General features: G+C 40.0%; 1 protein-coding gene across 1 annotated transcript in view; it reads right to left on the reverse strand.

Annotated features, from left to right (window-relative positions):
• LOC118411686 overlaps positions 1-10,245 on the reverse strand; it is a 70,147-nt gene extending 59,902 nt beyond the window's left edge. Inside the window, exons 1-8 of the mRNA XM_035814164.1 lie at positions 10,197-10,245; positions 9,845-9,868; positions 9,013-9,429; positions 8,631-8,645; positions 7,851-8,267; positions 7,519-7,533; positions 6,870-7,095; positions 6,425-6,603 (exon numbers count right to left, since the gene is read on the reverse strand). Coding sequence (XP_035670057.1) covers positions 6,425-6,603; positions 6,870-7,095; positions 7,519-7,533; positions 7,851-8,267; positions 8,631-8,645; positions 9,013-9,429; positions 9,845-9,868; positions 10,197-10,245 — 1,342 coding nt within the window. The remainder of the gene's footprint in view (positions 1-6,424; positions 6,604-6,869; positions 7,096-7,518; positions 7,534-7,850; positions 8,268-8,630; positions 8,646-9,012; positions 9,430-9,844; positions 9,869-10,196) is intronic.
• Between the last annotated feature and the right edge of the window lie 5,425 nt (positions 10,246-15,670).

A 15,670-nucleotide genomic window follows, 5' to 3' on the forward strand; every position in this document is an offset into this window, starting at 1 on the left:
TCTCTGGACCAGTTCGTATCTTGGACTCTGAACAGGATTGGTTTGTGAGGGGCGTCAAGGAGGCTATCTACATTAGGGCACATCAACCCTCATTGAACCGTGATGGTGGCAGGTTTCGCCTTCCCGCCATTTATGATTCGCTGCCACCTGACGTCATCCGACGACTTCCGGATTAGTGCAGCGAATCATTCATCTGATGAAGGTCGGAGTATTCGGCCGAAAATTTATGGTGAGTTTCTTCCTTTGTGTTGGAACAAAGTTTAAACTTTTCACTATGGAATTTACCAACACAGATGAGCTTTCATTCGGATAACACATGTACATGTCACTCGATATATTGCTAATGATGTACAGTTGACTTTTAATGTGCTGTTGAGATGTAGTGGCCTTGGTCAGTGCATTTGTGTTGTTTATCTGGAGTTGTGTTGGTGAATGGTCCAGACGAAATCGTGTTGGGTTGTTGGGCCGTAGCCGTGCGTACATTTACGGATGAATCTGAATAATATGGTAACAACAGTCGAACAAAATTTGCCTTTTCTGTTAGGATAAATCTAGAAATATGAAGTGTGTTCTTACCTGCTGTTGTTAATGATTGCAGTGTGGTGTTTGGTGCTGTCGATACGGAGGGAGTCGTCGTTTGAATCGTAGAACACACACTTGCAGTGGCTAAAAATATGCAAAATACCATAAATATCATTTATGCAATAGTGTATTCTGGAACAAATATTTGTCACGTTAACCAATAATCTTTCCTAGGCCTAGCTCTTTGCCAAATCACCAAAATCCATGCGCATATCTCATCTTTACGATTACGAACTGTAACCTTGTCAGGGTATATGCGAAAAAATGACACCGGTTATAAGATAACCGTTAAAGATGCTAATTGAAGTGTTCTGAGCCGAGTTCTGTAACGAGGCTGTGAATGTGAATACAGATTAGGGTATATTAACCATTGAAAAATTGATACTCACGAGGCGCTGGTGTTGGAGGCACTGAAATACAGATAAGAAAATCACATTATACAAAAATAGTCAATAGAGTACCGAAAACATACAGAAAGGTCACGTCAATGAAGCTTTATTTTTTGTATATACATGCATATACCGAAGTTCAGGCTTTATCATTGCTTCTGTTGAATAGGCACAAACAAGGCACGAACAAGTAAAACGCCCTTTGAATACGTACGCCGTTCACATATGAACCTGTTTCTCGTCGTGCAGTCTTGGATGACCCAGTCAAAGTTGTTGGACTCTCCGAGGGCGACGCACAGGTTTGGTCTCTGTGGACTGGCGGTGTTCTGGCCATCAGCCCACGTGTCGAAATTTGTTAGGGTCGTTTGATCATTGAATGTCCATTCATCATTGCTGTAAAATAGCCAAAGGCGTGTTAGCATGTGTCCAACACATGTCAAAACATATATCTGCATACAGGACAATGTAGCAGTTCAAGTGGTACAAAAATGCTCTTGGATTGTTTTCAGACTGATGAGATGCCAATGTTACGTACGAGTTTCCCCTCGTCAGGCAAGTTCAACTTTAGCCGCCTTCAGAACTAGAAGGTCGACGTCATACCTGATATTCACTTTCACTGAAAGGTATTTTTTATCGGGACTCGTGTTATCTTATTGTTATCAAACATGAGATATACCAAAAATTACTGTGAGGATTGGGTTTGTGTTTCAGCTGATTGATTTGCACGCTACATATACAGTCCGTATGTAGTGCATATGTCAGATACTATATACAAATTTTAGATACAAGTTGATCTAGCCAAACTACATGTAAACGTACGTGTAAGCCAGCCCTATCCAGACGTCGCTCCCGGAAATCTGGTTCCTCTGGATCAGACGAACCAGCAGGGCGTGAATGTCGGAGTCCTTATCCAGAACAGCATCCGCGCCGTAGTCGGTACAGGTCGTCCTCACGTAGGTGTTAAATTGTTCGTCGGAGGGAGGAATCAGGTAGCATTTACCGTTATACAGAGCACTGACCACCGTGTTGTCATCCTCGTAACAGGCTGTAACATACACACAAGTGCGGGTGCTACTTGATAGGATGTCTATTTCTTACTCAAAAGTTACACTTTTTGTTTGTGACCAGTCCTTAAGGCCATAAAGAGTGGTAACTGAGGCATTTGGGGGTGTTTTTGGTGTCATGAAAATATCATGTTTGGATAATGCATGGGTCTTTATTTTTTTTTAGGAAGTACCTTATTGCATAAAGGTGATTTATGCATATTAGCATGACGTCATGATGATGTCATAGAGAGCTATATGGCCACGCCCATTTGGGGAAAAAATGCCAGAAAAGTGTTCTGCCCCGCTTGTAATTCGACGATTGCTGTTGATACTTTACAGTATTGTATATAATGGTCATTTGAAAAGATCTGTGCGTGGATTTTGTCATATCATGTAATGCTGATTTTTTATGAATTTTTTTCCTCAAATTTTTATTACCCCATATGCTACCAGCAATTGGGAGCACTAAATAGCACCCTTTCGAGGCGGCTGCGCGAGACATTCTACCTTACAGGGTATATTTCAAAATAAGATCCATTTTAACTAATTTTGATGAACAGTTTTTGGGGCGTGTCGCTCCGATAATCACATTGTGGTGGTAGTAGTGACGCAATCCATTTTTATAGGTCATAAAAAAATCAAAATGATATTTTGAGGTCAGATTTGTATTCGGCATGTGCCAAAACCTCTGTATACCAAGTTTTGTTCTTGTATCTTCAAGGAGAGGGAAAATATGGTGTTTTTGCATATTTAATTAGCTGACTCAGATTTTATTACCCCTGGAACTCAATCATTCAGGATTATTTATCATTTATGAATTAGATATGTAAATTTCATGGCCATAGTTCAATTCAGTATGTTACAAAACTCCAGTATACCAAGTTTTTTCCTTGTATCTTGTATGACTGCGGAGATATTGTAATCTTGCATATTTAATTAGCTGACCAGGAGAAATTATGGCGTAATTTTTAGGCTTTTGATGGCCATAACTCTCTAACGGTATGTCCGATTTTTTCGCAATAAAAACCATTTTATTTCTTTCACTAAAACCTATCCAATGATGTCAAGTTTGAAAAGCTTTGAAGAGTTTGAAATTTTTGTGTAATTTGAGACAGCTACTTTGACCTTGAAATTTGGCCAACAAATAGCAACATTTGATGGCCAAATTTTTGATTTTATAAAAATAGAAGTACATATCTACTAACATTGATGGTTATTTTTCGGAAAGAAATCTTCCTCGGGCATACCTCCTGGCTACCTTAATGAAACAATACTTTTTCTATTATTCAAATATTGTCGACATATATGCAAATGATCTTACGAGGCCCAACCAACAAAAAAAAAAAAAAACAATCATCAACATCTCAGTGGATGTGGAACTATCATCAAAGGATGAATATCCAAAACTACGAATGAAAATGTAGTACTCACGCGTGAGTGGTATATCTGTGGAAAGAATAAACAACAATGTAACATTTGATTATCACCAGCACCAAAATCAACATAATCATCATCCTCAGCTCTAGTAAAACTTCTATGTCAGAACCCCAAGAAAGTCACGTCCATCAGCACATCTCAAATTCTTGAAATAGTTATGATATTACATTGGGGGTTTTACATATGATTATTTACTATGAGAAAATGTAGTGCATGTGGAAACTAGATTGGAATAGTTACCCTTTTGGCAGATGTAATTATGTTTTTCCACACAGGCTTTGATGTCCCAGTCATATCCTGGTGGTGCCATGAGTGCGCATGCGCCTTGCCGGGTGTTGCCAGCTACGTCAGTGCCGCTCGCCCATTGGCTGTTCTCGTCCTCCAGCTGCTCGGTCCCCGCGTCATCATAGACCCAGTTCCCGTTCACCACGGCCAGGCCTATCCAGTAGGACAGGGCGTCCCCCAGAGTAGCCTGGTACAGGAGATGTGTCTGCAGTACATTGTGGGTGATGACGCTCTTAACCTTCGAGGGCTCCAACCCAAGGTCATAGCAGTTGATATCGTGGAAGTTGAGGAACTTCGCTTTTTCCGAGGAAAAGGTGTAACAGACATCCCGATAGGCGACGCTGGTGCTGACGGATTCGTTTTGGAAACAACCTGTAGAAGGTATATATTTGCAATGAAGCTCTACCTATGATTTTAACAATAGAAATAACTGCACAAGTGCTGAACGTTGCGTGCTAATGATATACTAGTACTAAAATGTAGGAAAGCCATCAAATACGATTTTTTGTAGTGCATAAGATGGAAAGATAGTACTCACTTGGAAGCTCCATACCTGAGGAAAAACAACACGCAAATTATTACAACTCTCAAGCAATTGAAAAAAAAAGACGCTTTACTTAATCTACAGGCTCATAGATTTTGGTATTGGATGTCTGCCAATTGTGGAATATGATATGTCAAACCGTAGCCAGCGTGCTCTGATAGCGTTTACAAATGCTTTAAAGGTACGTTCGCTGTTGACAGTTCACACGCCTTCCAGCAGGCCAGCCGCCCCATATATGATGGGAGCCCCACCCCTTCCGTTGAAATAATTAGCAATGGACCCGTCACAGCCCGAGTGGGTACGTTGCTACATGCCATTTTGTATCGAGGAGGGCACAGTTTTCTGCTAGGGAGGACAACAGAATGACTTGTGTATTTCTATAATCTGTACAAAATATGTGGCCCACCTTTGCCTTATTGCCTTGTAATTGATGCTAAGCGCCCCTAGATTTTTTTTTTCCATTTGTTAGAATGAATTTGACTCACCCATTAGGGCAGGGGGTGAAATCCTGCCGCCATTCATTAATTAATCTTCTGTTTGTAGCTCTTTAAAATTCAGGATTGGAGTAATGACCTCTTGCTATGTTTACCCAATGAAATTATCTGACAGACCCAGTTTTGCACTGGTGGTAAAGACTTGAGGTTTGACGTTCGTTTTGAAGTGATTGTTTATATATGTTTTGGCCAAGAGTTTCGATTTTGTGGCTCCTCTCCTGCCATGCAACATTGCAGAGCTTTTCCATTGTGTTTTAGAATTACGGGAGGCAGAAACGGTGCAAATGTTTCACTCACGTTTCTGGCAGATGTATCTCTTCCTGTCCACACAAGGTTTGATTCCCCAGTCATAACTTGGCCCCACCATAGCTGCGCATGCACCAGGTATGCTCAAACCCTCTACGTCCGTGCCGTTCGCCCATTGGTTGTAATCGTCCGGAAGTAGCTGCGATCCCTGATCATCGTAAGTCCAGTTTCCGTTCAGGAAAGCCAGTCCGATCCAGTGGTCGCTGGCTTCTTGTTGACCATCTAGATACAGTAACTGTTTCACGAGTACATTGTGGACATCCTCACTGGTGACTTTCACAGGCAGCAAGCCCAGCGCATAACAGTTGACATCGTGGAATTCCAGAAACTTCGCGGTTGCCGAGGAAAAGGTGTAACACGTTCCTGCATACGCCACACTGTGACTCACACCGTCATGGCTGAAGCATCCTGTAAAAAGCAAAGATAATCATATGAGACTAATGAAAGAACTCAAACGCGTACACCCTGCTGGAGGAAATCCCAAGTTTGCTATTCGAACATGTTTCCCTGTTTGGTGTAGTGCATTCAGCCCAATGTATACACGTGCAGCAGAACTTACTAAGTAAGACATGCCAATATAGGACGCTTGATATGCAAGAAAATATTATCTATTGTTATAATATTTACGGGCAAGGGATATGTAGATGATACGAGCGTAGATATGGCTGCCAAGATAGTCAAATAGTTATATTGCATGTTGGAGTTGATGGACATGCGAAATACAGTGACGGTGTGATCTGAACGTTTACCTTGTGGTGCAGTTTCAGCTGCTGGTGTCGTTGCTGCTGTTGGATCCGTGGGAGGAACCGTTACACACGCTGTTGCCGTGGCTGAAACATTGACAAACAATACAATACAACATTACAAAAAAATACCAAAGATATAGCATGATGTATTAGCTATCAGTAGCTGGTTTTCTATTGCAGCTATTGGATCTAATGATCCAAACATGAAAAATAACTCGTTTTTAAGTCATATTTTGACCACATTAATATGCTGGTCATCAGACGTGAATAAGATATAGAATATATCATGTCTATGGTACTTACGAGGTTCTGGTGTTGGTGGCACTGAAACATAAAAAAATGTAAGTTAGAATATAAGACGTAAGCTAACTAAACACTGATGACAGGATTTGAATGTAGTCGTATTTTTTTTTACTGGCGAGATATTCATAAAACAGAATCAATTGGTCTGTCTAAGAGATACTTGTAAATACATTTTAACAGCAAAACAACTTTTACTTAAGTAGCGAGGTCTTCGATTCTATGTTTTTATATACTGTTCTTGTGACTTATATTGCAAATCGTGGCGCAGGTAAGATATACAAGGGATACGTACGCCGTTCACAGATGAACCTGTTTCTCGTCGTGCAGTCTTGGATGACCCAGTCAAAGTTGTTGGACTCTCCGAGGGCGACGCACAGGTTTGGTCTCTGTGGACTGGCGGTGTTCTGGCCATCTGCCCACGACTCGAAACTTCCAAGAGTGGTTTGATCATTGAATGTCCATTCATCATTGCTAGAAGATAATCAAATGCTATCATGAAGTAGGAAAGCATGCTATTTGTGTATATCAACATATTCAGCATTCTGTGATATTTTGTATTGAATAATCACCTTTAGGCTAACCAAACCAGATGTTTGTTGAAGATGTAGTAAGAAGGGTCATTGTATTTTCTTGTATATTCGTACCAGGTAGAGACATGTAATAGCAGGTAAATGTTTTGATAGATGGTCTACAGCCTTTCCCTGACAATGACTCAATAGCCGAAGTTTCTAACGTACGTGTAAGCCAGCCCTATCCAGACGTCGCTCCCGGAAATCTGGTTCCTCTGGATCAGACGAACCAGCAGGGCGTGAATGTCGGAGTCCTTATCCAGAACTGCAACCGCGCCGTAGCTGGTGCAGCTAGTAGTCAGATAGGGGTTGAATTGTTCGTCGGAAGGAGGAATCAGGTAGCATTTACCGTTATACAGAGCACTGACCACGCCGCTGTCATCGTCGTAACAGGCTGAGGGAGATGAACATATTTGATCATTAGGTATCGACAAACGAGGCCTCTTCTATCGTTTCGTTGCCTGAGCTTAAGTTTGACAAATCAAACTGGTTAGCCCTACAAAGATTTGTCATTTTTTAATGTATAACAGTGTTATGCCTCTCCTCCTATGAACTGGATCACTAATAACGTTATTTTTTCTGTGCCTCATGATACGTCTAATAAAACTGTATCGACAAATTAAAAGAAATCGGCTGTTGTGAAAAATCAGGCGGAGAACAACAATACCCGAGGGGTAAGGCAAACTGCTCTTAGCAGAATAGTTAAGAAATAGACTGAAACATAGGCATCTGTGTTATCAGCTAAGTATGTCTGATTTACGTGAAAATGTTTAAGGATGGCTACCAGCATGCTACAAGTAAAGAGGATGATACTCACGTGTTAATGCTATATCTGTGGAAAAGAACAGACAATGATGATAAAATTAATGTTTTTCATACTTAAAGTCATCGATAGCACAACAATAATGACGATTTTGATAACAAATCATAATCAAAAGTGATTTGCCAAAACAAAGCTATCTATGACAGTTGCAATACAAGTGAGTGGATAAAAAAATCAGAACCCAAAGAAAGTCAGATCCTATAGCACATCTCAAATTCATGTAGCAGCTACAGTCGTCGCTAGATGTGACATCGGGGAAGTTAGATATAATTATCTAATGAGTAAATGTAGTACATAACACAATGCAACTAGATTGGAACAGTTACCCTTTTGGCAGATGTAATTATGTCTTTCCACACAGGCTTTGATGTCCCAGTCATATCCTGGTGGTGCCATGAGTGCGCATGCGCCTTGCCGGGTGTTGCCAGCTACGTCAGTGCCGCTCGCCCATTGGCTGTTCTCGTCCTCCAGCTGCTCGGTCCCCTCATCATTATAGGCCCAGTTCCCGTTCACCACGGCCAGGCCTATCCAGTAGGACAGGGCGTCCCCCAGAGTAGCCTGGTACAGGAGATGTGTCTGCAGTACATTGTGGGTGATGACGCTCTTAACCTTCGAGGGCTCCAACCCAAGGTCATAGCAGTTGATATCGTGGAAGTTGAGGAACTTCGCTTTTTCCGAGGAAAAGGTGTAACAGACATCCCGATAGGCGACGCTGGTGCTGACGGACTCGTTTTGGAAACAACCTACAAATTATTCAAAATAATTAAGATCTCTCATTTATATCTTAGATTGAATGGTTTTCGATTACATTGTTAATTCTTTTACAGTACAGTATCATCTAAGCATACTACAGGCAATACACTTAATGGAAGATAATGATTATGGCTTTCTTCAGCCAAAACATTGCGGACATGAAAACCCTAATTGCGTCTTATTACACAAGGTTCATTTACAGCAGACCACACAAAATATATACAATACAATACAATCAATATATCAACTGTTGTTAAATCAGCATTAAAGCATTGAGTGATCAATTAAAAGATGTGTATCTACCTTGTTGAATATCACTAGCTTATGATGATGATAAGAACGAATGTACTTACTTGGAAGCTCTATTCCTGTAAGAAGCGAAACAAAAACAACGTTATTATGATATCAACAATAGTGTAATATAAAGTCAATCAATTAGTAAGCGCCAGGCAAGGATCTGACATCATTAATCATTATCAAATCGTTAACCTGGTTTGCGTTTTCCCGGGACGATTTGCCAACCCATGGACTATACACTGTTTCAGAAATGACATAATTTTTTTAGATCCTACTAATTCTAATTCTATTCATAACTTTCTTTGGTCTGTAAACTTTCATCCATAGGAAAGCATGTAGGATAGAAGAAGGCCAGTGAACTTCGGCAATGCTGTTATAAATGTGAATGAATTTTGTCTTTGGCGCATACAAATCAGTCACTTGAAAACTTTCACTCACGTTTCTGGCAGATGTATCTCTTCCTCTCTACACACGCTTTGATTCCCCAGTCATAACTCGGTGATACCATTGCTGCGCATGCGCCACTTTGGCTCAAACCGTCGACGTCCGTGCCGTTCGCCCATTGGTTGTAATCGTCCGGAAGTAGCTGCGTTCCGAGGTCATCGTAAGTCCAGTTTCCGTTCAGGAAAGCCAGTCCGATCCAGTGGTCGCTGGCTCCCTGTTGACCATCTAGATACAGTAACTGTTTCACGAGTACATTGTGGACATCCTCACTGGTGACTTTCACAGGCAGCAAGCCGAGCGCATAACAGTTGACATCGTGGAATTCCAGAAACTTCGCGGTTGCCGTGGAAAAGGTGTAACACGTTCCTGCATACGCCACGCTGTGACTCACACCGTCATGGCTGAAGCACCCTAAAGGATCGAAATTAAAGTATTCATACCTCAGACTATATCTTGCTCTTATCGGTAGTCCACCTATCTAATTTAGTCAGTATGGTATTTAAACATCCAGACATATATTGGTGACTAAACTATGGCGGTTCCTTCAACTTCGAAGATGATACAAATTTCATAACGTTATACGCTTCCTCCCTTCCTTTGCAAAAATTATCATCAATAAAAAAACGCAATAAACATTCACAACAATAATGTTATTGTGATCTCTTTCCAAACCAAATGTATAGCTCTAAGCTGCCTCAATATATGTCATATATATAAAATTTATATACATTACGACTTAAGCTGGTGTAGCTATCATGATGGAACTTTTCATACAAATTGATTACACTTGTGCATGTGCTACCAATTAATAAACAAACAAGTATACCTTGAGCGTTAGCTGGCCTTACACCTGAAAAAAAGAAATAGTGTATTTGTCAGAAAGTTTAATACATAATTTCAACATCATAGTCAGTAGTTTGGCATTGATAGTATAAAACGGCCATTTTCAACGTTAAACTGCAGATTTTTATACTAAATGATTGCCAAAAAATGTCGAATGACATTGAGCACATATCTGCAAAATCAAAATTGTGAAGCCTCCATCATAGGTACAATTCACAGGTTTGTAGACTTATCGTTAAACCGTAGAGATCGTGGTGAACTATAACTATTTGTCCCACAACAAAACGTGCATTTATAACGTTAATATAGAACAACAACGTGAGAGAAATGTTCACCTGTTAAAACTATGGCAGCAGTGATGACTGAAGCTATAATATTCTTCATCGTCACGTTGTATCGTTAGGGCAGAAGGAACGTATACTTTTGAAAAAGTTAGCCACGTCAATGGACGAGATCTGCAAATATTAAGAGAAAAGACAGATTATACAAACTTAATAACCATCATTTCATTCATACCCAACATGTAGCAGCAAACAAGAAAAAATGAAATTCAATTAAGTAAAATAACATGATATCAAATTTAGTAAAGCAGAGGAATGATACATGTTGGCTACCGGTAAGATGTGCATTGGATGGGGTAACTGCTAGCTAAAAATTTCATATGTGGTGTAAAAAAGATAGCTTTATCATCTCCATTCAATGCAATTTCCGTTGATAATCTTAAGGCCAATAAATGAATGAAATCAGCATAAGTAGATATAAGCTGTGTAGAAAATGCATGATATGAGTTATGGCAACCTCCTTGGTCATGGTGACCGTTTAGACGTTATTGACACAGTTTGACACAAATAACCATTGTAAAGGGCGCTCCTGTAAAGTAGTTTGTTAAAATTGAGGGTGCCTACCCTGTATAAAGGAAACAGAAATAAATAAAGATTTCATACGCTATTTGCGCACTTAAGTAGCATAACGCTTTAATACTAACAAGCGTTTTACTTTGTGTACGGAAATAGTGTATAAAATCTTAACAACTGTTTGCTACCTGCATCACAGAAAAACCTGCGTTCGAATACTAGTAACATATATAAAGGCTACACAACTGACAATGTTGTAAGTCGGCAAAGGAAGGGATACGGCGTTACACAAGAGAAGATTTGACAAGATCATGGCACTGTACTAGTAAACGATTTGCTGAAGGAAGAACGTTTTGCACCAAATTAAAGAGAATAGAATACTCTATCCTTTGTGAATATATGTATGCGTGATATAGTCAGCTGCCAAAATCAGTGTTGGTTTTCCCTTCAAAATTTCAAAAACATAATGCACTAAATTTGTTGCTGTTTCTGGAAAGCTCAACTCTACACAAAATCATAACATCTTCAATGTAGTTTGCAGTTCCAAATGGCACGTTATGCCACTTTAGCCTCGATGACAAGACCAAAATCAAATAAAATAAAATTACAGATCAGGACAATAAACTGAGAAGTGGGCCCAGGTACACAACAATAAATTGGTCAATCATACGCGGGGTTTTCAAGGTTTTGTTCAGGACACTTTTAGGAACTGAACTGAATGAATGTATTAGTCATGCATCAGTGGTCACTACATAACAAGACCAAAAGGGCCACCTCAAGGTTGGCAGTTATCTGATTATGACTGGGAACAGCATCTAGACAATACGACATCTCTAAGTCAAAACGATCATGAAAGAGACGAACTGAGCTCACGGAGAGTGGGGACCGACTGACCCAATAGGTCCAATAGGAGAAACATTGGTAAGGCTGGAGGAGAGGTCCACAACAGAACAGTTTTCTGGATTCATGATCAGGGCTTTGAATGATGATTTCATCAGAGTCATAAAGTCGTCAGAGAAAAAGTTAAAGCAAGCGCGGTTGCTAGCTTTTAATGTAATTATTTTGACATTTGTAATCTACCTGGGCGTATCCAACCCACCATGGATATTGTCTTTCCCATCCCACAACAACCCGATGTCTGTAACCTTGGCTAGGTACAAGATAGGCCTGTATAGGTCCAGCCCTCTATTGTTGTCAGATGGCGTTTACTTCGAGTGGGTCGACCCTTGATTAAATCGCGATATTGTGTGTCGATGCAGAATAATAAGATCCTTGTTGATGTCACATGCGATGACGATACCATTATTCACTTCATGGCTGACATTACAACAAAACTATATTTGGGCGCTCTTAGAAAGATAGATATATCATCTCGATGAAAGCTTGAGAAAAAAGAACATTCAAGTAACGTCGATGAAGATTAGGCATCCAGGTAATAAGACACGCCAAAAAGCAGTTACTCAAGCAACTGGATATGATTTTGGAAACGGTCAAACTTTTTAGATAATGTCTGACCTTTTACAAAAACATATCCAGTTGCTTGAGTAACTGCTTCTTGGCGGAAGAGTCAAGTAACTGCACTGAATCACAAATTGCTTCATTGAGTATTTAGTACTTTATCGAGTATCTTTTTATCATTCATGCATCATAATATTTGCACGCGCGTCACACCTGTTGAAACTCGTTATGCTGAACAAATCTGCTAACGTGTTTACAGTGATAGCCATCAATCATATTTGACAGGATGGTGCAGAGAGTAAATGGGTGTGTTGCTACCCGGGTAAAGGTGACAAGGAGCGGCCATGTAGCCTAAGGGCGAGCAGACAAAGAGAAGTAGATATAGTATTGTAGTGAATGCTTACTTGATAACCGTAAGGTCACATCACATCGATATCTATGATCTAGGAATCCCTGTTGCCGTAATTAACCTTATTAGATATAACAAAGAAATAGACGTGGCCCAAACAGGTTAATTTTATGGATGGTATCACCGCGTGCATTGATTTTTGACTGCTTTTGAAAACAGCAACATTTTTCACCTCTGGAGACGGTCAACGTGTCAAGAAAATACCAAAAATGTGAAAACCTGTCATGGAGTAGCCTTGAGTGCAGTTGTAGAAGTGATACTAGTGAAATAACCTGAACATGTGGCTGTAAAAGTGAAATTAGTTCGGCAGTTGTAGAACTACTAGAAGAGATACTCACAAGCGTGGTACGTGATTCGCTACAGATGAGCCATATGAACATAGAGTCTCAAGTTGTCAATGTATTGAATGCACACATACGAGTTCAGTGCAAACATGACTAAGGTGAACGCCCTCTCGGGTACCATACAACGTCGCCATGACACGTTCAATGAGTCCAATCTCAGGAAAAGTTTTCAAACAGTCCTGACTGAGACCATAAAGTATTATTAGAACTACCAGCAGAAGAAGACAGCAATCTAACGCCCCGTTCTCACATGTATATACATGTATGTTTGTTATGTAATAGACCCCCTCCCCACAAAATGCAGACTATACGTTACAACCTCATTTTCCTTGTATAGGATTTAATCTAAGTTGTACTCAAGTGGTGACTAGTCACTAAGATGCTTCTCTAGCATAACAAAACGTGTCAAAATAAAAACTTAACAGTTCTCATATAACGTTATCTGAGAAGGAAATCGTCGGTTGACAAAAATACTGTGCAATTTCCGGTCATATATATTCTCAAATAGTATTTTTTCGGTTTACAGATTCATTTTCACACAACAATCAAACTATGGAAGCATGACATGTTATATAACGAAAAATGCCAAACAAATAATCTGACCTTGAAGCGCACAAACGTAACATTCAAGCAGATGTAAAGTTTGGCTCAGTGCTTTACGCGTGTTTTGATGCGTTTCTATCTCTCGGTCTTAGCTAAGAGACGAAGAAATGAAAACGTGGACTAATAGAATGACTACCACCATGAGTACAAAGGTTTGCCACGATTATATCATCCACGTATAAGACTAGAAATGACCGTTTTTGTGACGCTGTACAGTTTTTATGGCTTTCGAAAGAAACAAGAAAGGGTTGTTGACTGTGATTTGTTTCCCACCTTGCTTAACATAGTGTTGTACAGAAATGACTGTAACAAACGTTACCATTGTTCGATGCTGTCTAAGCTTTCTATTTGACCTGGTGTAAAAAAACTGCCCCCTTTTTAAATGACCCTAGTGACGTCCACTTATACCCAAATGATGTAGTAAATAAGGTAAGCCCTTTCGAAGAAAACAGGGTAAAGTCTACTGTTGTAACAAACGTTACCGGTGACGTTTGTTACCTGCGCTGTAATACATTACCAATGGGGCCAAAATAATAAGTTGCCATTTTTTTGGCTATGGTTAAAAGAGGAATTTCCTAAACAACCAGGTAGTTTTCACTGAAAATAAAGCCGATGCAACTTTCTACATTTCAATGAGAACGAGTGAAAAACTAAAAACCCTGATCCAAACCATGACTCTTGTTTGAAACCACAGAAACGTTTTCGGCACATATAACGTTATAGATACAAAAACATCATTATCTAAACCGAGATCGCAACACCACACAAAACATGACAAAACTGAAACATAAACCAAATTACACTATCATACAAAAATGATGGCGCACAAGAAGAATGATTATGACAGAAAAGTGTGCGGGTACCAATTTGTGGCCAGTAAAAGCTAAATTCAAACCCTGAGGCAGTCCTTTACTCACCTTGGGTGTAACCCTACAGTGTTCACTGTATCGTGTAAATTTTTAAACATTTGGTTGTCTATCACATGGTCGTATCAACATGCCAATAATATCTACTACAATAAGATAAATCAAAGAAAATTGCCAAGAAAAAGCAAAAACCATTGAATATGTCCTTACAAATTGCATACATAGATAGCTAAGCCTCAACAATATCTTGTAGCTAGACCGGAATCCGGAGATTACGATCGCATACAAACCCATCAATACTATCATTATATCTTAACTACCACTCTCCGGTGCCATTTAGTACTCTGACACAGTGTTACGTGTACCATATCACCATTCGCTTTCAAGCTTGATGTATAATTTCCAATGTACGTGTATCATATATGAATTATTCTACAGGACATGTAGCTCTAGCTCTTAAATGTATGGTATAACAGATTGTGATAAAAATAGTTATAAATCACAACCACACCTTAAATATACATGACAGTATGTTAAGACCGGCTAATAAATAATTGTTTTATCCATGCATATGTAGTGTGATTTTGTGGTAGTCATAAAGTAAGGCAGGAAGAGGGTAAGAAATGTCTGTAAGTAGTCGACGCCCAAGTTGACAATAACGTTCATAATCCCCCCCCCCCCCCCACTAAAGTACCCGGTCTTTAACTTTGAAAACGTTAGAGAAAATGGCTTACCTGTCAGAAGATAGTGCTGGTCAGACGGATTCTTCCATTCTGCTAGAGGTAAAAATGCAAAGATGTCAAAGTCACAACAGATGACATGACGACCTTCGGGTACCCGTATACACGAGGGGTAAGAACAAGTTCTGTTGGGAGTGGTCTACTAAGTCCTTGGAGGTGTGGTTAACAAGTCTCAAATCTGCACCAAATCCCGCAGTAGACGGATTTTGTTCACGTCCTTAAGTCCACTTGTTTCCCCACGATTACAGGTTGTAGATTTAGTCGTGACAGAATGGTGTATTTTTGCATGGCATACCTTAGTTTCGAAGCCAGTCGCGTGTCCTGTCCTCGGTTAAGTAATCGGCTGCACTATTTACTTCATATACTTGCAGCGCAACTCGTCGGACGTGCGCTAACGTTAGAGCCCTGACCTGAAAGGTCGCCACTTACTACTGTAGGGAGAATGGATACGTCATTTAATGACGGAGGTGATAGACGAGCTGAGCAACTTTAGCGAGGACGGGCGAACTTTGACCTCAAGGATTGTCGTAGATTT

Source organism: Branchiostoma floridae, chromosome 3, assembly GCF_000003815.2.
Source record: "Branchiostoma floridae strain S238N-H82 chromosome 3, Bfl_VNyyK, whole genome shotgun sequence".
Classification (NCBI taxonomy): domain Eukaryota; kingdom Metazoa; phylum Chordata; class Leptocardii; order Amphioxiformes; family Branchiostomatidae; genus Branchiostoma; species Branchiostoma floridae.